The 24,053-nt window shown below is 47.8% G+C and overlaps 1 protein-coding gene across 1 annotated transcript in view; it reads left to right on the forward strand.

The window, feature by feature from the left end:
* Positions 1 to 24,053, forward strand: part of LOC311105505 (small G protein signaling modulator 2-like) — a 66,626-nt gene that overhangs the window by 39,649 nt on the left and 2,924 nt on the right. The window contains exons 13-21 of the mRNA XM_084147676.1: positions 360 to 505; positions 13,449 to 13,577; positions 13,799 to 13,975; positions 14,519 to 14,965; positions 15,307 to 15,431; positions 15,698 to 15,780; positions 20,661 to 20,770; positions 20,882 to 20,978; positions 23,130 to 23,297. Of these exons, the coding sequence (XP_084003802.1) occupies positions 360 to 505; positions 13,449 to 13,577; positions 13,799 to 13,975; positions 14,519 to 14,965; positions 15,307 to 15,431; positions 15,698 to 15,780; positions 20,661 to 20,770; positions 20,882 to 20,978; positions 23,130 to 23,297 (1,482 nt within the window). The remainder of the gene's footprint in view (positions 1 to 359; positions 506 to 13,448; positions 13,578 to 13,798; positions 13,976 to 14,518; positions 14,966 to 15,306; positions 15,432 to 15,697; positions 15,781 to 20,660; positions 20,771 to 20,881; positions 20,979 to 23,129; positions 23,298 to 24,053) is intronic.

The raw sequence follows: 24,053 nt of genomic DNA on the forward strand, positions 1-24,053 counted from the left end.
TCTCTCATGTCCTCCCTCTCTCTCATGTCCTATCTCTTTCTCTCCACTCCTTCCTTCCTGTCTCACGCCCTCCCTCTCTCTCATGTCCTATCTCTTTCTCTCCTTCCTTCCTGTCTCACGCCCTCCGTCTGTCTCTCTCATGTCCTATTTCTTTCCCTCCACTCCTTCCTTCCTGTCTCACGCCCTCCGTCTGTCTCTCTCATGTCCTATCTCTTTCTCTCCATAACTGTGTCTCTCTCCCTCCCTCCCTCCCCCCTCCCTCCCTCCCTCCCCCCCTCCCTCCCTCCCTCCCTCCCTCCCTCCCGCCTCCCTCCCCCCTCCCTCCCCCCCTCCCTCCCTCCCTCCCTCCCTCCCCCCAGGGCTGGCCTACTGTCGACACCTGTCCACGGTCCGTACCCATCTGTCAGCACTGGTCAGCCACAACATTGTCCCTCCTGACAAACCTTGCGAGGCGTCGGGGGGCCTGAGCAGAGACGTGTGGAGCAAGTACCAGAAAGACTGCAAGGTGGGTTAGTGGCTGGATGGCTGGCTTGGTGGATGGATGGATGGATGGATGGATGGATGGGTGGGTGGATGGATGGATGGATGGATGGGTGGATGGATGGATGGATGGATGGATGGATGGATGGATGGATGAATGGATGGGTGGGTGGATGGATGGATGGATGGATGGATGGATGGATGGATGGATGGATGGATGGCTGGGTGGCTGACTGGCTGGATTGGTGGCTGGCTGGCTGGATTGGTGGCTGGCTGGCTGGATTGGTGGCTGGATGGATGGATGGGTGGATGGGTGGGTGGGTGGGTGGGTGGGTGGATGGGTGGATGGATGGATGGGTGGATGGATGGATGGGTGGATGGATGGATGGATGGATGGATGGGTGGATGGATGGATGGATGGATGGGTGGGTGGATGGGTGGGTGGCTGGCTGGCTGGCTGGCTGGCTGGGTGACTGGGTGGCTGGCTGGGTGACTGGGTGGCTGGCTGGGTGGCTGGGTGGCTGGCTGGCTGGCTGGCTGGCTGGATTGGTGGCTGACTGGCTGGCTGGATTGGTGGGTGGCTGACTGGCTGGGTGGGTGGCTGGATGGATGGATGGGTGGGTGGCTGGGTGACTGGGTGGGTGGGTGGGTGGCTGGGTGGGTGGCTGGCTGGGTGGCTTGCTGGCTGGGTGGGTGGGTGACTGGGTGGCTGACTGGCTGGCTGGCTGGGTGGCTTGCTGGCTGGCTGGGTGGCTCAGTGTAATGTCGCAGCTTGTTCTCTAGAAGGGGGCAATGCAACGTAGACATCACACTCTGCTCAGGAATCAGATTCAATTCAAGAAGAAATGAATGTCCACATTGTGTTGTTGGTTAGAAGTTAACTGACTTCAAAGAAGTATGTTTTGATCAGAGACTGTTCTCTTGTGTTGCTGCCAGCTGTAGAATAGATACCCCCAACCCTCTCCTGTCTGTCATAGATACCCCCAACCCTCTCATATATATATATACTCCCAACCCTCTCATAGATACCCCCAACACTCTCCTGTCTCTCATAGATACCCCCAACCCTCTCATAGATACCCCCAACCCTCTCATAGATACCCCCAACCCTCTCATAGATATCCCCAACCCTCTCATAGCTACCCCCAACCCTCTCCTGTCTCTCATAGATACCCCCAACCCTCTCATAGATACCCACAACCCTCTCATAGATACCCCCAACCCTCTCCTGTCTCTCATAGATACCCCCAACCCTCTCATAGATACCCCCAACCCTCTCATATATATACCCCCAACCCTCTCATAGATACCCCCAACCCTCTCCTCTCTCTCATATATACCCCCAACCCTCTCATAGATACCCCAACCCTCTCCTCTCTCTCATAGATACCCCCAACCCTCTCATAGATACCCCCAACCCTCTCCTCTCTCTCATATATACCCCCAACCCTCTCCTGTCTCTCATAGATACCTCCAACCCTCTCATAGATAACCCCAAACCTCTCCTCTCTCTCATATATACCCCCAACCCTCTCAGAGATACCCCCAACCCTCTCCTGTCTCTCATAGATACCCCCAACCCTCTCATAGATGCCCCCAACCCTCTCATATATACCCCCAACCCTCTCCTCTCTCTCATAGATACCCCCAACCCTCTCCTCTCTCTCATAGATACCCCCAACCCTCTCATAGATACCCCCAACCCTCTCCTCTCTCTCATATATACCCCCAACCCTCTCCTGTCTCTCATAGATACCTCCAACCCTCTCATAGATAACCCCAACCCTCTCCTCTCTCTCATATATACCCCCAACCCTCTCATAGATACCCCCAACCCTCTCCTCTCTCTCATATATACCCCCAACCCTCTCATAGATACCCCCAACCCTCTCCTCTCTCTCATAGATACCCCCAACCCTCTCATAGATACCCCCAACCCTCTCCTTTCTCTCATATATACACCCAACCCTCTCCTGTCTCTCATAGATACCCCCAACCCTCTCATAGATACCCCCAACCCTCTCATAGATATCCCCAACCCTCTCATAGATATCCCCAACCCTCTCATAGCTACCCCCAACCCTCTCCTGTCTCTCATAGATACCCCCAACCCTCTCATAGATACTCCCAACCCTCTCATAGATACCCCCAACCCTCTCCTCTCTCTCATAGATACCCCCAACCCTCTCATAGATACCCCCAACTCTCTCATAGATATCTCCAACCCTCTCATAGCTACCCCCAACCCTCTCCTGTCTCTCATAGATACCCCCAACCCTCTCATAGATATCCCCAACCCTCTCATAGCTACCCCCAACCCTCTCCTGTCTCTCATAGATACCCCCAACCCTCTCATAGATACCCCCAACCCTCTCATATATATACCCCCAACCCTCTCATAGATACCCCCAACCCTCTCCTCTCTCTCATATATACCCCCAACCCTCTCATAGATACCCCCAACCCTCTCCTCTCTCTCATAGATACCCCCAACCCTCTCATAGATACCCCCAACCCTCTCCTCTCTCTCATATATACCCCCAACCCTCTCCTGTCTCTCATAGATACCTCCAACCCTCTCATAGATAACCCCAACCCTCTCCTCTCTCTCATATATACCCCAAACCCTCTCATAGATACCCCCAACCCTCTCCTCTCTCTCATATATACCCCCAACCCTCTCATAGATACCCCCAACCCTGTCCTCTCTCTCATAGATACCCCCAACCCTCTCATAGATAACCCCAACCCTCTCATAGATATCCCCAACCCTCTCATAGCTACCCCCAACCCTCTCCTGTCTCTCATAGATACCCCCAACCCTCTCATAGATACCCCCAACCCTCTCATAGATACCCCCAACCCTCTCCTGTCTCTCATAGATACCCCCAACCCTCTCATATATACCCCCAACCCTCTCATATATATACCCCCAACCCTCTCATAGATACCCCCAACCCTCTCCTCTCTCTCATATATACCCCCAACCCTCTCATAGATACCCCCAACCCTCTCCTCTCTCTCATAGATACCCCCAACCCTCTCATAGATACCCCCAACCCTCTCCTCTCTCTCATAGATACCCCCAACCCTCTCCTCTCTCTCATAGATACCCCCAACCCTCTCATAGATACCCCCAACCCTCTCCTCTCTCTCATATATACCCCCAACCCTCTCCTGTCTCTCATATATACCCCCAACCCTCTCCTGTCTCTCATAGATACCCCCAACCCTCTCCTGTCTCTCATAGATATCCCCAACCCTCTCATAGCTACCCCAAACCCTCTCCTGTCTCTCATAGATACCCCCAACCCTCTCATAGATACCCCCAACCCTCTCATAGATAGCCCCAACCCACTCATATATACCCCAAACCCTCTCCTGTCTCTCATAGATACCCCCAACCCTCTCATAGATACCCCCAACCCTCTCATAGATACCCCCAACCCACTCATATATACCCCCAACGCTCTCCTGTCTCTCATAGATACCCCCAACCCTCTCATAGATACCCCCAACCCTCTCATATACACCCCCAACCCTCTCATAGATACCCCCAACCCTCTCATAGATACCCCCAACCCTCTCCTCTCTCTCATAGATACCCCGAACCCTCTCATAGATACCCCCAACCCTCTCCTCTCTCTCATATATACCCCCAACCCTCTCCTGTCTCTCATAGATACCCCCAACCCTCTCATAGATACCCCCAACCCTCTCCTCTCTCTCATATATATACCCCCAACCCTTTCATAGATACCCCCAACCCTCTCTCCTCTCTCATAGATACCCCCAACCCTCTCCTCTCTCTCATATATACCCCCAACCCTCTCATGTCTCTCATAGATACCCCCAACCCTCTCATAGATACCCCCAACCCTCTCCTCTCTCTCATATATACCCCCAACCCTCTCATAGATACCCCCAACCCTCTCCTCTCTCTCATATATACCCCTAACCCTCTCATAGATACCCCCAACCCTCTCCTCTCTCTCATAGATACCCCCAACCCTCTCCTGTCTCTCATAGATACCCCCAACCCTCTCCTGTCTCTCATATATACCCCCAACCCTCTCCTCTCTCTCATAGATACCCCCAACCCTATCATAGATACCCCCATCCCTCTCCTCTCTCTCATATATACCCCTAACCCTCTCCTGTCCCTCATAGATACCCCCCAACCCTCTCATAGATACCCCCAACCCTCTTCTCTCTCTCATATATACCCCCAACCCTCTCATAGATACCCACAACCCTCTCATATATACCCCCAACCCTCTCCTGTCTCTCATAGATACCCCCAACCCTCTCATAGATACCCCCAACCCTCTCATATATACCCCCAACCCCCAACCCTCTCCTCTCTCATAGATACCCCCAACCCTCTCATAGATACCCCCAACCCTCTCATAGATACCCCCAACCCTCTCCTCTCTCTCATATATACCCCCAACCCTCTCATAGATACCCCCAACCCTCTCTTCTCTCTCATATATACCCCCAACCCTCTCATAGATACCCCCAACCCTCTCCTCTCTCTCATAGATACCCCCAACCCTCTCCTGTCTCTCATAGATACCCCCAACCCTCTCCTGTTTCTCATAGATACCCCCAACCCTCTCCTGTCTCTCATATATACCCCCAACCCTCTCATATCTCTCATAGATACCCCCAACCCTCTCCTGTCTCTCATAGATACCCCCAACCCTCTCCTGTCTCTCAGAGATACCCCCAACCCTCTCCTCTCTTTCATCTCTCTTCCTCCATCCTAGTCTCATCCATCCTAGTCTCATCAATTTCATTGAAATTACGTGCAAACCAACGTTGATTTCAACCAGTGTGTGCCCAGTGGGATGTCTTCCAGTGTGTTAACACATTAGTAGATTGTCTGAGCAGCAGTTGTAGTATATGATGTGATGTATACATAACCAGCTGTGATATATACATAACCAGCTGTGATATATACATAACCAGCTGTGATATATACATAACCAGCTGTGATATATACATAACCACAGCTGTGATATATACATAACCAGCTGTGATATATACATAACCAGCTGTGATGTATACATAACCACAGCTGTGATATATACATAACCACAGCTGTGATATATACATAACCACAGCTGTGATATATACATAACCAGCTGTGATATATACATAACCAGCTGTGATATATACATAACCAGCTGTGATATATACATAACCAGCTGTGATATATACATAACCAGCTGTGATATATACATAACCAGCTGTGATATATACATAACCACAGCTGTGATATATACATAACCAGCTGTGATATATACATAACCAGCTGTGATGTATACATAACCACAGCTGTGATATATACATAACCACAGCTGTGATATATACATAACCAGCTGTGATATATACATAACCACAGCTGTGATATATACATAACCAGCTGTGATATATACATAACCAGCTGTGATATATACATAACCAGCTGTGATATATACATAACCACAGCTGTGATATATACATAACCACAGCTGTGATATATACATAACCAGCTGTGATATATACATAACCACAGCTGTGATATATACATAACCACAGCTGTGATATATACATAACCAGCTGTGATATATACATAACCAGCTGTGATATATACATAACCAGCTGTGATATATACATAACCAGCTGTGATATATACATAACCAGCTGTGATATATACATAACCAGCTGTGATATATACATAACCAGCTGTGATATATACATAACCAGCTGTGATATATACATAACCAGCTGTGATATATACATAACCAGCTGTGATATATACATAACCACAGCTGTGATATATACATAACCACAGCTGTGATATATACATAACCAGCTGTGATATATACATAACCACAGCTGTGATATATACATAACCACAGCTGTGATATATACATAACCAGCTGTGATATATACATAACCACAGCTGTGATATATACATAACCAGCTGTGATATATACATAACCACAGCTGTGATATATACATAACCACAGCTGTGATATATACATAACCACAGCTGTGATATATACATAACCACAGCTGTGATATATACATAACCAGCTGTGATATATACATAACCAGCTGTGATATATACATAACCAGCTGTGATATATACATAACCAGCTGTGATATATACATAACCAGCTGTGATATATACATAACCACAGCTGTGATATATACATAACCGGCTGTGATATATACATAACCAGCTGTGATATATACATAACCACAGCTGTGATATATACATAACCAGCTGTGATATATACATAACCACAGCTGTGATATATACATAACCACAGCTGTGATATATACATAACCACAGCTGTGATATATACATAACCAGCTGTGATATATACATAACCAGCTGTGATATATACATAACCAGCTGTGATATATACATAACCACAGCTGTGATATATACATAACCAGCTGTGATATATACATAACCAGCTGTGATATATACATATCCAGCTGTGATATATACATAACCACAGCTGTGATATATACATAACCACAGCTGTGATATATACATAACCAGCTGTGATATATACATAACCAGCTGTGATATATACATAACCAACTGTGATATATACATAACCACAGCTGTGATATATACATAACCAGCTGTGATATATACATAACCAGCTGTGATATATACATAACCAGCTGTGATATATACATAACCAGCTGTGATATATACATAACCACAGCTGTGATATATACATAACCAGCTGTGATATATACATAACCAGCTGTGATATATACATAACCAGCTGTGATACAGTGGGGAAAAAAAGTATTTAGTCAGCCACCAATTGTGCAAGTTCTCCCACTTAAAAAGATGAGAGAGGCCTGTAATTTTAATCATAGGTACACGTCAACTATGACAGACAAAATGAGAAAAAAAAATCCAGAAAATCAAATTGTAGGATTTTTTATGAATTTATTTGCAAATGATGGTGGAAAATAAGTATTTGGTCAATAACAAAAGTTTCTCAATACTTTGTTATATACCCTTTGTTGGCAATGACACAGGTCAAACGTTTTCTGTAAGTCTTCACATGGTTTTCACACACTGTTGCTGGTATTTTGGCCCATTCCTCCATGCAGATCTCCTCTAGAGCAGTGATGTTTTGGGGCTGTCGCTGGGCAACACGGACTTTCAACTCCCTCCAAAGATTTTCTATGGGATTGAGATCTGGAGATTGGCTAGGCCACTCCAGGACCTTGAAATGCTTCTTACGAAGCCACTCCTTCGTTGCCCGGGCGGTGTGTTTGGGATCATTGTCATGCTGAAAGACCCAGCCACGTGTCATCTTCAATGCCCTTGCTGATGGAAGGAGGTTTTCACTCAAAATCTCACGATACATGGCCCCATTCATTCTTTCCTTTACACGGATCAGTCGTCCTGGTCCCTTTGCAGAAAAACAGCCCCAAAGCATGATGTTTCCACCCCCATGCTTCACAGTAGGTATGGTGTTCTTTGGATGCAACTCAGCATTTTTTGTCCTCCAAACACAACGAGTTGAGTTTTTACCAAAAAGTTATATTTTGGTTTCATCTGACCATATGACATTCTCCCAATCCTCTTCTTGATCATCCAAATGCACTCTAGCAAACTTCAGACGGGCCTGGACATGTACTGGCTTAAGCAGGGGGACACGTCTGACACTGCAGGATTTGAGTCACTGGCGGCGTAGTGTGTTACTGATGGTAGGCTTTGTTACTTTGGTCCCAGCTCTCTGCAGGTCATTCACTAGGTCCCCCCGTGTGGTTCTGGGATTTTTGCTCACCGTTCTTGTGATCATTTTGACCCCACGGGGTGAGATCTTGCGTGGAGCCCCAGATCGAGGGAGATTATCAGTGGTCTTGAATGTCTTCCATTTCTTAATAATTGCTCCCACAGTAGATTTTTTCAAACCAAGCTGCTTACCTATTGCAGATTCAGTCTTCCCAGCCTGGTGCAGGTCTACAATTTTGTTTCTGGTGTCCTTTGACAGCTCTTTGGTCTTGGCCATAGTGGAGTTTGGAGTGTGACTGTTTGAGGTTGTGTACAGGTGTCTTTTATACTGATAACAAGTTCAAACAGGTGCCATTAATACAGGTAACGAGTGGAGGACAGAGGAGCCTCTTAAAGAAGAAGTTACAGGTCTGTGAGAGCCAGAAATCTTGCTTGTTTGAAGTTGACCAAATACTTATTTTCCACCATAATTTGCAAATAAATTCATTAAAAATCCTACAATGTGATATTCTGGATTTTTTCCCCTCATTTTGTCTGTCATAGTTGACGTGTACATATGATGAAAATTACAGGCCTCTCTCATCTTTTTAAGTGGGAGAACTTGCACAATTGGTGGCTGACTAAATACTTTTTTTCCCCACTGTATATACATAACCACAGCTGTGATATATACATAACCAGCTGTGATATATACATAACCAGCTGTGATATATACATAACCAGCTGTGATATATACATAACCACAGCTGTGATATATACATAACCAGCTGTGATATATACATAACCAGCTGTGATATATACATAACCAGCTGTGATATATACATAACCAGCTCTTGATGTTAATGGAAGAACACCAGGATTATTTTATGTAGAAACACACCCCTCCTGTTGCTTTACCGGTAATTGACAGGTCACGGTCTGCACGAATCGGACCATAAAAGGTCATTGACAGGTCACGGTCTGCACGAATCGGACCATAAAAGGTCATTGACAGGTCACGGTCTGCACGAATCGGACCATAAAAGGTCATTGACAGGTCACGGTCTGCACGAATCGGACCATAAAATCCATAACATTTCAGGGTTTGTTAAAAGGATGGTAAGAGAGTGTGGGATTGTTAAAAGGATGGTGTACAATGTTCTTCCGTTGTATATTCCATGTGTCATTAACCCCTATGGGGGCAGTGTGCTCGTGTCATAGTTTTTTCAGCCGGTCCATGACGATGTGATATCAACAAGCATGTGTCTGGTGTACCTGATAGTCCATTCATGTGTTCCACCTGCGTCTCCAAACACTCTCTACTGATCTGTCTCTTTGTATCGGTCTCTCTCTCTACTGATCTGTCTCTTTGTCTTGGTCTCTCTCTCTCTACTGATCTGTCTCTTTGTCTTGGTCTCTCTCTCTCTCTACTGATCTGTCTCTTTGTCTTGGTCTCTCTCTCTCTACTGATCTGTCTCTTTGTCTTGGTCTCTCTCTCTCTCTACTGATCTGTCTCTTTGTATCGGTCTCTCTCTCTACTGATCTGTCTCTTTGTCTTGGTCTCTCTCTCTCTACTGATCTGTCTCTTTGTCTTGGTCTCTCTCTCTCTACTGATCTGTCTCTTTGTCTTGGTCTCTCTCTCTACTGGTCTGTCTCTTTGTATCGGTCTCTCTCTACTGATCTGTCTCTTTGTCTTGGACTCTCTCTCTACTGATCTGTCTCTTTGTCTTGGTCTCTCTCTCTACTGATCTGTCTCTTTGTATCGGTCTCTCTCTACTGATCTGTCTCTTTGTCTTGGTCTCTCTCTCTACTGATCTGTCTCTTTGTATCGGTCTCTCTCTACTGATCTGTCTCTTTGTCTTGGTCTCTCTCTCTACTGATCTGTCTCTTTGTCTTGGTCTCTCTCTCTCTACTGATCTGTCTCTTTGTATCGGTCTCTCTCTCTCTCTCTCTCTCTCTCTCTCTCTCTCTCTCTCTCTCTCTCTACTGATCTCTCGCTTTGTCTTGGTCTCTCTCTCTACTGATCTGTCTCTTTGTATCGGTCTCTCTCTACTGATCTGTCTCTTTGTCTTGGTCTCTCTCTCTCTACTGATCTGTCTCTTTGTATCGGTCTCTCTGTCTCTACTGATATGTCTCTTTGTCTTGGTCTCTCTCTCTCTACTGATCTGTCTCTTTGTATCGGTCTCTCTCTACTGATCTGTCTCTTTGTCTTGGTCTCTCTCTCTCTACTGATCTGTCTCTTTGTCTTGGTCTCTCTCTCTCTACTGATCTGTCTCTTTGTATCGGTCTCTCTGTCTCTACTGATCTGTCTCTTTGTCTTGGTCTCTCTCTCTCTACTGATCTGTCTCTTTGTATCGGTCTCTCTCTACTGATCTGTCTCTTTGTCTTGGTCTCTCTCTCTCTACTGATCTGTCTCTTTGTATCGGTCTCTCTCTCTACTGATCTGTCTCTTTGTCTTGGTCTCTCTCTCTCTACTGATCTGTCTCTTTGTCTTGGTCTCTCTCTCTACTGATCTGTCTCTTTGTCTTGGTCTCTCTCTCTACTGATCTGTCTCTTTGTCTTGGTCTCTCTGTCTCTACTGATCTGTCTCTTTGTCTTGGTCTCTCTGTCTCTACTGGTCTGTCTCTTTGTTTTGGTCTCTCTCTCTCTCTCTACTGATCTGTCTCTTTGTATCGGTCTCTCTCTCTCTACTGATCTGTCTCTTTGTATTGGTCTCTCTCTCTCTACTGATCTGTCTCTTTGTCTTGGTCTCTCTCTACTGATCTGTCTCTTTTTCATGGTCTTTCTCTACTGATCTGTCTCTTTCTTTGTCTCTCTCTACTGATCTGTCTCTTTGTCTTGGTCTCTCTCTTTACTGATCTGTCTCTTTGTCTTGGTCTCTCTGTCTCTACTGGTCTGTCTCTTTGTCTTGGTCTCTCTGTCTCTACTGATCTGTCTATTTGTTTTGGTCCCTTCTCTCTCTCTCTACTGATCTGTCTCTTTGTATCGGTCTCTCTCTCTCTCTACTGATCTGTCTCTTTGTCTTGGTCTCTCTCTCTCTACTGATCTGTCTCTTTGTCTTGGTCTCTCTCTCTCTACTGATCTGTCTCTTTTTCATGGTCTCTCTCTCTCTACTGATCTGTCTCTTTGTCTTGGTCTCTCTCTACTGATCTGTCTCTTTGTCTTGGTCTCTCTCTTTACTGATCTGTCTCTTTGTCTTGGTCTCTCTCTCTACTGATCTGTCTCTTTGTCTTGGTCTCTCTCTACTGATCTGTCTCTTTTTCATGGTCTCTCTCTCTACTGATCTTTCTCTGTCTTTGTCTCTCTCTACTGATCTGTCTCTTTGTCTTGGTCTCTCTCTTTACTGATCTGTCTCTTTGTCTTGGTCTCTCTGTCTCTACTGGTATGTCTCTTTGTTTTGGTCCCTTCTCTCTCTCTCTACTGATCTTTCTCTTTGTCTTGGTCTCTCTCGCTCTACTGATCTGTCTCTTTGTCTTGGTCTCTCTGTCTCTACTGATCTCTCTTTTTCATGGTCTCTCTCTCTACTGATCTGTCTCTTTGTCTTGGTCTCTCTCTACTTATCTGTCTCTTTGTCTTGGTCTCTCTCTACTGATCTGTCTCTTTGTCTTGGTCTCTCTCTCTCTACTGATCTGTCTCTTTGTCTTGGCCTCTCTCTCTCTACTGATCTGTCTCTTTGTCTTGGTCTCTCTGTCTTCTGATCTGTCTCTTTGTCTTGGTCTCTCTCTCTACTGATCTGTCTCTTTGTCTTGGTCTCTCTCTCTCTCTACTGATCTGTCTCTTTGTCTTGGTCTCTCTCTCTCTACTGATCTGTCTCTTTGTCTTGGTCTCTCTCTCTCTACTGATCTGTCTCTTTGTAACGGTCTCTCTCTCTACTGATCTGTCTCTTTGTCTTGGTCTCTCTCTCTCTACTGATCTGTCTCTTTGTCTTGGTCTCTCTCTCTCTACTGATCTGTCTCTTTGTCTTGGTCTCTCTCTCTCTCTACTGATCTGTCTCTTTGTATCGGTCTCTCTCTCTACTGATCTGTCTCTTTGTCTTGGTCTCTCTGTCTCTACTGATCTGTCTCTTTGTCTTGGTCTCTCTCTCTCTCTACTGATCTGTCTCTTTGTATCGGTCTCTCTCTCTACTGATCTGTCTCTTTGTCTTGGTCTCTCTGTCTCTACTGATCTGTCTCTTTGTCTTGGTCTCTCTGTCGCTACTGATCTGTCTCTTTGTCTTGGTCTCTCTCTCTCTCTACTGATCTGTCTCTTCGTATCGGTCTCTCTCTACTGATCTGTCTCTGTCTTGGTCTCTCTCTCTCTCTAATGATCTGTCTCTTTGTATCGGTCTCTCTCTCTACTGATCTGTCTCTTTGTCTTGGTCTCTCTGTCTCTACTGATCTGTCTCTTTGTCTTGGTCTCTCTGTCTCTACTGATCTGTCTCTTTGTCTTGGTCTCTCTCTCTCTCTCTACTGATCTGTCTCTTTGTATCGGTCTCTCTCTACTGATCTGTCTCTTTGTCTTGGTCTCTCTCTCTACTGATCTTTCTCTTTGACTTGGTCTCTCACTCTCTACTGATCTGTCTCTTTGTATCGGTCTCTCTCTCTACTGATCTTTCTCTTTGACTTGGTCTCTCTCTCTCTCTCCTGATATTTTTTATTTGGACTGGGGTCTCTCTTTTCAACCTTCTCGCTTTATCCCTCTTTCTCTCTCTTTAACGTTCTTTAACTTTCTCTGTCATTCTTTCTCCCTCTCCCCCTCTTTCTCCTTCTCTCTCTCTCTCTCTCTCTCTCTCTCTCTCTCTCTCTCTCTCTCTCTCTCTCTCTCTCTCTCTCTCTTTCCCGTTCTCTCTCTCCCCTCTCTCTCTCCCCTCTCTTTTTATCTCCCTGTCTCTCTCTCTCTCTATTTCTCTCTCCCTGTCTCTCTCTCTCTCTCTCTCTATTTCTCTCTCTCTATTTCTCTCTCCCCTCTCTTTCTCTCTGTCTCTTTCTTTCTCTTTCTCTCTCTCCCCTTCTCTTTCTGTCCCCCTCTTTCTCTACTCTATCTCTTTCTCTCCCCCTTTCCTTCTCTACTCTCTCTCTCTTCTCCTCTCTCTACTGTATATTTTTCTCTCTTTATTTCTCCCCCTCTCTTTATCTCTTTCTCTCTTTCTCTCTATCTCCCCCTCTCTTTCTCTCTCTCTTTTTCTCTCTCTCTCTCTCACTCTCTCTCTTTCTCTATCGCTCTCTCTCTCCCCCCTCTATAGAACTATAAGGAGTTGGAGTTGTTGTGGCTGGTGTATTATGGAGGTGTACAGCATGAGATCAGAAAGGAAGTCTGGCCCTTCCTACTGGGTCACTACAAGTTTGGCATGGGCAAGAAGGACATGAGCCAGGTAGCTATCAATACGTCTGTCTGTCTGTCTGTCTGTCTGTCTGTTTTAACACCTTGCCCATGTACTAATCCCCACCGGAGACGGGGTTCAATACTTGTTTCCAGCCCTTCCTACTGTCTTCCCACTTTACTGTAACCCCCTCAGTTTCCAACTGTCTGAATAAAGCGTCAAATGTAATAAATATATTTTAAAATATCTTGTCATACCATGTTCATCTGTAGATCGACGAGAAGATCAGTGCACGGTACCAGCAGGTGATGAAGGAGTGGAAGGCCTGCGAGGTGATAGTCAAGCAGAGAGAGAAAGAGATGCAGTCGGCCATCTTTGCTAAGCTGTCTTCAGGAAGCAGCATAGACAGCCACGTCCTCCGACTCAGACAATCCACTCTCTGCAACGAGGTGGGTGACACTGATTGATTGGTTGGTTGATTAATTTGTTGGCTGGTTGGTTGATTAATTCGTTGATTGGTTGGTTGATTGATTGATTGGTTGATTGAATAAATGTTTTTCTTTTTGTCATTATAAAAACACCATAACATAAAACTAGAACGGGTCGTTTTTCTGAGGAGAAATTGTGTTTGTTGTAGCTGTTTATATAAAACCTACCTCTACCACCACCTTTTCATCCTCCTCCTCCCCCTTCTCCCTCCTCCTCCCACCTTCTCCATCCTCCTCCCCCCTTCTCCATCCTCCTCCCCCCTTCTCCCTCCTCCTCCCCCCTTCTCCCTCCTCCTCCCCCTTCTCCATCCTCCTCCCCCCTTCTCCATCCTCCTCCCCCCACCTTCTCCCTCCTCCTCCCACCTTCTCCCTCCACCTCCCCCCTTCTCCCTCCACCTCCCCCCTTCTCCCTCCTCCTCCTCCCCCTTCTCCCTCCTCCTCCTCGCACCTTCTCCCTCCTCCTCTCCCCTTCTCCCTCCTCCCCCCATTCCTCCCTCCTCCTAGGTGTTCATGTCAGTGGATGAGCCCGACGCGGGGGGGCAGGACACCCCAGGGGGGAGCGGAGGAGACACCCCCGGCCTCTCTACAGTTGTACCTCTTGCAGCCGGTGGAGCACTAGCTCCTGATGAGCGCCCCCTAGTGGAGTTTGACTCCCCTGACTCCGGCCTCCCGTCCTCCCGGAACTACTCTGTCACCTCCGGGATTCTCTCCTCTATCGACGACGGCACGGAGGAGGAGGAGGCCCGGACACACTCCCACAGTGAGATGGAGGAGCAGGCCCGGACACATTCCCACAGTGAGATGGAGGAGGAGGCCCGGACACACTCCCACAGTGAGATGGAGGAGCGACAGGAGTCGTTGAGTGAGGAGAGGCTGTGCAGTCAGCTGGATAAGTTGATGACCAATGGGAATGGAGGAGCAGAGGGGATGCCTTCGCTGTCCTCCTATACGGTAGGTACTGGGGACACACGCACGCACGCACGCACGCACGCACGCACACACACACACACACACACACACACACACACACACACACACACACACACACACACACACACACACACACACACACAGGGAGATACTCAATAAAGAGTCCCTACACTCACAGGGAACATCATTGAATTGCATATCCAAACACGTAGATCACATTTTAATACTGTTCTGAATACTGTTCTGAATACTGTTCTATAAAGGCTTTACTGCATTTATATTTACTCTTCAAGTGAACTGAAGTGAATTGAAACGGATCAAATGAATTGAATTGAATTGAATTGAAGTGTGTGTGTGTGCAGATTGAGTTGTTGGACACAGTGGCTCTGAACCTCCACAGGATAGACAAGGATGTCCAGCGCTGTGATCGTAACTACTACTACTTTACGACCGCTAACCTGGAGAAACTACGCAACGTCATGTGCAGGTAAACACGCGCATACACACACACACACACACACACACACACACACACACACACACACACACACACACACACACACACACACAGACACACAGACACACAGACACACACACACACACACACACAGACACACACACACACACAGACACACACACACACACACACACACACACACACACACTTTTATTTGCTCACTCATTCACTCATTATTTCATGACTCCTCTTCGTGTTTCCCCCTTCGATCCCCCCTCTTCCCCATCCTGTTCCAGCTATGTGTGGGACCACCTGGAGATGGGTTATGTCCAGGGGATGTGCGACCTGCTGGCCCCGCTCATGGTCATCCTGGACGATGGTAGGAACCCCAGACACCATGGCTGCCTTCCAATTACCACCCTATTCCCTATACTGTGCACTTATTTTGACCAGGGCCCTATGGAGCCCATAAGCTGTTAGCTGTTAGCTGTTAGCTATTAGCTGTTAGCTAGCTATTAGTAATGTACCATTAAATCAAATCAAATCAAATCAATTTTTATTGGCCACATGCGCCGAATACAACAGGTGCAGACATTACAGTGAAATGCTTACTTACAGCCCTTAACCAACAGTGCATTTATTTTTAACAAAAAAGTAAAAATAAAACAACAACAAAAAAAGTGTTGAGAAAAAAAGAGCAGAAGTAAAATAAAATAACAGTAGGGAGGCTATATATACAGGGGGGTACCGGTGCTGAGTCAATGTGCGGGGGCACCGGCTAGTTGAGGTAGTTGAAGTAATATGTACATGTGGGTAGAGTTAAAGTGACTATGCATAAATAATTAACAGAGTAGCAGCAGCGTAAAAGGATGGGGTGGGGGGGCAGTGCAAATAGTCCGGGTAGCCATGATTAGCTGTTCAGGAGTCTTATGGCTTGGGGGTAGAAGCTGTTGAGAAGTCTTTTGGACCTAGACTTGGCACTCCGGTACCGCTTGCCGTGCGGTAGCAGAGAGAACAGTCTATGACTAGGGTGGCTGGAGTCTTTGACAATTTTGAGGGCCTTCCTCTGACACCGCCTGGTATAGAGGTCCTGGATGGCAGGAAGCTTGGCCCCAGTGATATAATAATAATAATAATAATAATATAATATAATAGTATATATAGTGATGTACTGGGCCGTACGCACTACCCTCTGTAGTGCCTTGCGGTCGGAGGCCAAGCAGTTGCCATACCAGGCGGTGACGCAACCAGTCAGGATGCTCTCGATGGTGCAGCTGTATAATTTTTTGAGGATCTGAGGACCCATGCCAAATCTTTTCAGTCTCCTGAGGGGGAATAGGCTTTGTCGTGTCCTCTTCACGACTGTCTTGGTGTGTTTGGACCATGATAGTTCGTTGGTGATGTGGACACCAAGGAACTTGAAGCTCTCAACCTGTTCCACTACAGCCCCGTCGATGAGAATGGGGGCGTGCTCAGTCCTCTTTTTTTTCCTGTAGTCCACAATCATCTCCTTTGTCTTGGTCACGTTGAGGGAGAGGTTGTTGTCCTGGCACCACACGGCCAGGTCTCTGACCTCCTCCCTATAGGCTGTCTCATCGTTGTCGGTGATCAGGCCTACCACTGTTGTGTCGTCGGCAAACTTAAAGATGGTGTTGGAGTCGTGCCTGGCCATGCAGTCATGGGTGAACAGGGAGTACAGAAGGGGACTGAGCACGCACCCCTGAGGGGCCCCCGTGTTGAGGATCAGTGTGGCAGATGTGTTGTTACCTACCCTTACCACCTGGGGGCGGCCCGTCAGGAAGTCCAGGATCCAGTTGCAGAGGGAGGTGTTTAGTCCCAGGATCCTTAGCTTAGTGATGAGCTTTGAGGGCACTATGGTGTTGAATGCTGAGCTGTAGTCAATGAATAGCATTCTCACGTAGGTGTTCCTCTTGTCCAGGTGGGAAAGGGCAGTGTGGAGTGCAATAGAGATTGCATCGTCTGTGGATCTGTTGGGGCGGTATGCCAATTGGAGTGGGTCTAGGGTTTCTGGGATAATGCTGTTGATGTGAGCCATGACCAGCCTTTCAAAGCACTTCATGGCTACAGACGTCAGTGCTACGGGTCGGTAGTCATTTAGGCAGGTTATCTTAGAGTCGTTGGGCACGGGGACTATGGTGGTCTGCTTGAAACATGTTGGTATTACAGACTCAGTCAGGGACATGTTGAAAATGTCAGTGAAGACACTTGCCAGTTGGTCAGCACATGCTCGGAGTACACGTCCTGGTAATCCGTCTGGCCCTGCGGCCTTGTGAATGTTGACCTGCTTAAAAGTCTTACTCACATCGGCTACGGAGAGCGTGATCACATAGTCATCCGGAACAGCTGGTGCTCTCATGCATGCTTCAGTGTTGCTTGCCTCGAAGCGAGCATAGAAGTGGTTTAGCTCGTCTGGTAGGCTTGTGTCACTGGGCAGCTCGCGGCTGTGCTTCCCTTTGTAGTCTGTAATAGTTTTCAAGCCCTGCCACATCTGACGAGCATCAGAGCCAGTGTAGTACGATTCAATCTTAGTCCTGTATTGACTCTTTGCCTGTTTGATGGTTCGTCGGAGGGCATAGCGGGATTTCTTATAAGCGTCCGGGTTAGAGTCCCGCTCCTTGAAAGCGGCAGCTCTACCCTTTAGCTCAGTGCGGATGTTTCCTGTAATCCATGGCTTCTGGTTGGGGTATGTACGTACGGTCACTGTGGGGACGACATCATCGATGCACTTATTGAAGAAGCCAGTGACTGATGTGGTGTACTCCTCAATGCTATCCGAAGAATCCCGGAACATGTTCCAGTCTGTGCTAGCAAAACAGTCCTGTAGCTTAGCATCTGCGTCATTAGCAATTACAGTGAGGGGAAAAAAGTATTTGATCCCCTGCTGATTTTGTACGTTTGCCCACTGACAAAGAAATTATCAGTCTATAATTTTAATAGTAGGTTTATTTGAACAGTGAGAGACAGAATAACAACAACAAAATCCTGAAAAACGCATGTCAAAAATGTTATAAATTGATTTGCATTTTAATGAGGGAAATAAGTATTTGACCCCCTCTCAATCAGAAAGATTTCTGGCTCCCAGGTGTCTTTTATACAGGTAACGAGCTGAGATTAGGAGCACACTCTTAAAGGGAGTGCTCCTAATCACAGCTTGTTACCTGTATAAAAGATACCTGTCCACAGAAGCAATCAATCAATCAGATTCCAAACTCTCCACCATGGCCAAGACCAAAGAGCTCTCCAAGGATGTCAGGGACAAGATTGTAGACCTACACACGGCTGGAATGGGCTACAAGACCATCGCCAAGCAGCTTGGTGAGAAGGTGACAACAGTTGGTGCGATTATTCGCAAATGGAAGAAACCCAAAATAACTGTCAATCTCCCTCGGCCTGGGGCTCCATGCAAGATCTCACCTCGTGGAGTTGCAATGATCATGAGAACGGTGAGGAATCAGCCCAGAACTACACGGGAGGATCTTGTCAATGATCTCAAGGCAGCTGGGACCATAGTCACCAAGAAAACTATTGGTAACACACTACGCCGTGAAGGACTGGAATCCTGCAGCGCCCGCAAGGTCCCCCTGCTCAAGAAAGCACATATACAGGCCCGTCAAAAGTTTGCCAATGAACATCTGAATGATTCAGAGGAGAACTGGGTGAAAGTGTTGTGGTCAGATGAGACCAAAATCGAGCTCTTTGGCATCAACTCAACTCGCCGTGTTTGGAGGAGGAGGAATGCTGCCTATGACCCCAAGAACACCATCCCCACCGTCAAACTTGGAGGTGGAAACATTATGCTTTGGGGGTGTTTTTCTGCTAAGGGGACAGGACAACTTCACCACATCAAAGGGACGATGGACAGCGTCATGTACCGTCAAATCTTGGGTGAGAACCTCCTTCCCTCAGCCAGGGCATTGAAAATGGGTCGTGGATGGGTATTCCAGCATGACAATGACCCAAAACACACGGCCAAGGCAACAAAGGAGTGGCTCAAGAATAAACACATTAAGGTCCTGGAGTGGCCTAGCCAGTCTCCAGACCTTAATCCCATAGGAAATCTGTGGAGGGAGCTGAAGGTTCGAGTTGCCAAACGTCAGCCTCGAAACCTTAATGACTTGGAGAAGATCTGCAAAGAGCAGTGGGACAAAATCCCTCCTGAGATGTGTGCAAACCTGGTGGCCAACTACAAGAAACGTCTGACCTCTGTGATTGCCAACAAGGGTTTTGCCACCAAGTACTAAGTCATGTTTTGCAGAGGGGTCAAATACTTATTTCCCTCATTAAAATGCAAATCAATTTATGACATTTTTGACATGCGTTTTTCTGGATATTTTTTGTTGTTATTCTGTCTCTCACTGTTCAAATAAACCTACCATTAAAATTATAGACTGATCCTCTGTAGCTCAATTGATAGAGCATGGCGCTTGTAACGCCAGGGTAGTGGGTTCGATCCCCAGGACCACCCATACGTTAAAATGTATGCACACATGACTGTAAATCGCATTGGATAAAAGCGTCTGCTCAATGGCATATTATTATATTATATAATGTCTTTGTCAGTGGGCAAACGTACAAAATCAGCAGGGGATCAAATACTTTTTTCCCTCACTGTATAGCCATTTGCAATGAGCTTTTACCCATTAGTCGTTAGCCGTTGCATTACACAGTGATCAGTGAGTGAAGGGAAATGTATGGGTCTAATCCTTGGCCACAATAGACAGAAAAAGGACCCCCCTCTCTCCCTGTCTCCCCCATCCCTCCCTGTCTCCCCCCTCCCTGTATACCCCTCCATGTATCCCCCTCCCTCCCTCCCTCCCTGTCTCCCCCATCCCTCCCTGTCTCCCTCCCTGTCTCCCCCATCCCTCCCTGTCTCCCTCCCTGTCTCCCCCCTTCCTCCCTGTCTCCCCCCTCCCTCCCCCCTCCCTCCCTGTCTCCTCCCCTGTCTCCCCCCTCCCTCCCTGTCTCCCCCCTCCCTCCCTGTCTCCCCCATCCCTCCCTGTCTCCCCCATCCCTCCCTGACTCCCTCCCTGTCTCCCCCATCCCTCCCTGTCTCCCTCCCTGTCTCCCCCCTTCCTCCCTGTCTCCCCCCTCCCTCCCTGTCTCCTCCCCTGTCTCCCCTGTCCCTCCCTCCCTGTCTCCCTCCCTGTCTCCCCTGTCCCTCCCTCCCTGTCTCCCTCCCTGTCTCCCCTGTCCCTCCCTCCCACCTTCCCTCCCTCCCTCCCTCCCTCCCGCCATCAGAGTGTCTGGCGTACAGCTGTTTCACCCAGCTGATGAAGAGGATGAGCCAGAACTTCCCCAACGGCGGAGCCATGGACACACACTTCGCCAACATGAGGTCCCTTATACAGGTAGGGTGTGTGTTTGTGGTGTGTGCACAGAAGTGAGTGTTCAAATGATACTAACATGACCCCTGACCTCTGGTCTCATCTGGTGTGGTCTCTGTTTGATGATGTCATCAGATCCTAGATCCGGAGCTGTTTGAGCTGATGCATCAGAATGGAGACTACACCCACTTCTATTTCTGTTACCGCTGGTTCCTGCTGGACTTCAAAAGAGGTACGATACGCTTCACAAACTACACTATTTTTATTCATTTAATTACATTTTTGAGGGGGTATTTTGAAGCTTTACTTAGACAGTTATGAAAGGAGAGGGGGTTCCAGGCAGGTAGGAGAAACAGTGTGACCATAGGGACAAAGTGGCTCAGACACCAGACGGATGTAGCAGGGACTCTGGACTCACGGATTATGAAGGGAAAGCCAGCCACGCTGCGGACAGTGATGCCTCGCTCCCGGACAAGCTAAACACCTTTTTCCCCCGCTTCGAAGACAACACAGAGCCACCGACGCGGACCACCGCCGCTCATGAGGACTGTGAGCTCTCGTTCTCCGTGGCCGACGTGTGTAAGACGTTTAAACGTGTTAACCCTCGCAAGGCTGCCAGCCCAGACAGCGTCACAATCCGCGTCCTCAGTGTATGCGCAGACCAGCTGGCTGGAGTGTTTACGGACATCCCTATCCCAGTCTGCTGTCCCCACTTGCTTTAAGATGTCCACCATTGTTCCTGTACCCAAGAAAGCAAAGGTAACTGAACTAAATGACTATCGCCCTGTAGCACTCACTTCTGTCATCATGAAGTGCTTTGAGAGACTAGTTAAGGATCATATCACCTCTACCTTACCCGACACCCTAGACCCACTACAATTTGCATACCGCCCCAACAGATCCACGGATTACGCAATCGCCCTCCCACTGCCCACTACCCACTGCCCACTACCCACTACCCACTGCCCACTGCCCACTACCCACTACCCACTGCCCACTACCCACTGCCCACTGCCCACTACCCACTGCCCACTACCCACTACCCACTACCCACTGCCCACTACCCACTACCCACTGCCCACTGCCCACTACCCACTGCCCACTACCCACTACCCACTACCCACTGCCCACCGCCCACCGCCCAGTACCCACTACCCACTGCCCACTACCCACTACCCACTACCCACTGCCCACTACCCACTACCCACTGCCCACTACCCACTGCCCACTACCCACTACCCACTACCCACTACCCACTACCCACTACCCACTACCCACTGCCCACTACCCACTACCCACTACCCACTGCCCACTACCCACTACCCACTACCCACTACCCACTGCCCACTACCCACTACCCACTACCCACTACCCACTGCCCACAACCCACTACCCACTACCCACTACCCACTGCCCACTGCCCACTACCCACTGCCCACTACCCACTGCCCACTACCCACTACCCACTACCCACTGCCCACTACCCACTACCCTATCCCATCTGGACAAGAGGAATACCTACAGTATATATTTATATTCCGGACTCTGACGTTGCTCATTCTGATATTTCTTAATTTCTTTCTTTTTTGTAGGGGGTATTTGTGTGTATTGTTTTGTATTGTTAGGTATTACTGCACTGTTGGAGCTAGAAACATAAGCATTTCGCTGCACCTGCAATAACATCTGCAAAATATGTCTACGATACCAATCAAATTTGATTTGATTTGAACAGTGGGAAGGGTGTAATGCTGGGATTGAACCATGGTCTTCAGTGGCACAATGCTAGCTGTGCCACTAGAGATCCTGGTTCGAATCCAGGCTCTGTCGTAGCCGGCCGCGACCGGGAGACCCATGGGGCGGCGCACAATTGGCCCAGCGTCGTCCAGGGTAGGGGAGGGAATGGCCGGCAGGGATGTAGTTCAGTTGGTAGAGCATGGCGTTTGCAACGCCAGGGTTGTGGGTTCGATTCCCTCGGGGGGCCCAGTATGAAAAAAATAAACATGTATGCACTCACTAACTGTAAGTCGCTCTGGATAAGAGCGTCTGCTAAATGACTAAAATGTAAAATGTACGAGGAGGCTCTGCACAGCAACTCAACTCTTTCTCTTTTCTAGTGTGGGAACATAGTACACTGGATTTCTGTATGACATTTCAGATTGGAGTTGAAATACAACTCAAGTAACTGTGTGTGTGTGTGTGTCCTCTGTATGTGTGTGTCTGTGTGTGGATCTCCTCTGTGTGTGTGTGTGTGTGTATCTGTGTGTGTGTGTGTGGATCTCCTCTGTGTGTGTGTGTGTGTGTGTGTGTGTGTGTGGATCTCCTCTGTGTGTGTGTGTGTGTGTGTGTGTGTGTGTGTGTGTGTGTGTGTGTGTCTCCCCTCCAGAGATGCTGTACCAGGATGTGTTCTCAGTATGGGAGGTGATCTGGGTGGCCCCCCGTATCTCCTCTCAGCACTTCGTCCTGTTCCTGGCGCTGGCTCTGGTAGAGGTCTACAGGGAGATCATCAGAGATAACACCATGGACTTCACTGACATCATCACATTCTTCAATGGTGACAGACAGACAGACATACAGATGTTTAGTCCCAATTGACACCCTATTCCCTTTATAGTGCACTACTTTGGACCAGGGCTCTATGGATCCGGTCAAAGTAGTGCACTATGTAGGGAATAGGGTGCCAGTTAGGACCCCAACAAGGACATGGTAAAATGTGTTGTGATGGAGCAGACTGTGTTCATTGTATAAAACCATCTCCCTGACTTCCTGTGTGTATAAAACCATCCCCCTGACTTCCTGTGTGTATAAAACCAGCTCCCTGACTTCCTGTGTGTATAAAACCATCTCCCTGACTTCCTGTGTGTATAAAACCATCACCCTGACTTCCGGTGTGTATAAAACCAGCTCCCTGACTTCCTGTGTGTATAAAACCATCTCCCTGACTTCCTGTGTGTATAAAACCATCACCCTGACTTCCGGTGTGTATAAAACCATCTCCCTGACTTCCTGTGTGTATAAAGCCATCTCCCTGACTTCCTGTGTGTATAAAGCTATCTCCCTGACTTCCGGTGTGTATAAAGCCTTCTCCCTGACTTCCGGGGTGTATAAAACCATGTCCCTGACTTCCTGTGTGTATAAAACCATGTCCCTGACTTCCTGTGTGTATAAAACCATCTCCCTGACTTCCGGTGTGTATAAAACCATCTCCCTGACTTCCTGTGTGTATAAAACCAGCTCCCTGACGTCCGGTGTGTATAAAGCCATCTCCCTGACTTCCTGTGTGTATAAAACCATCTCCCTGACTTCCTGT

The sequence above is a fragment of the Coregonus lavaretus genome (assembly GCF_964263955.1).
Source record: "Coregonus lavaretus genome assembly, chromosome: 30".
Taxonomy (NCBI): domain Eukaryota; kingdom Metazoa; phylum Chordata; class Actinopteri; order Salmoniformes; family Salmonidae; genus Coregonus; species Coregonus lavaretus.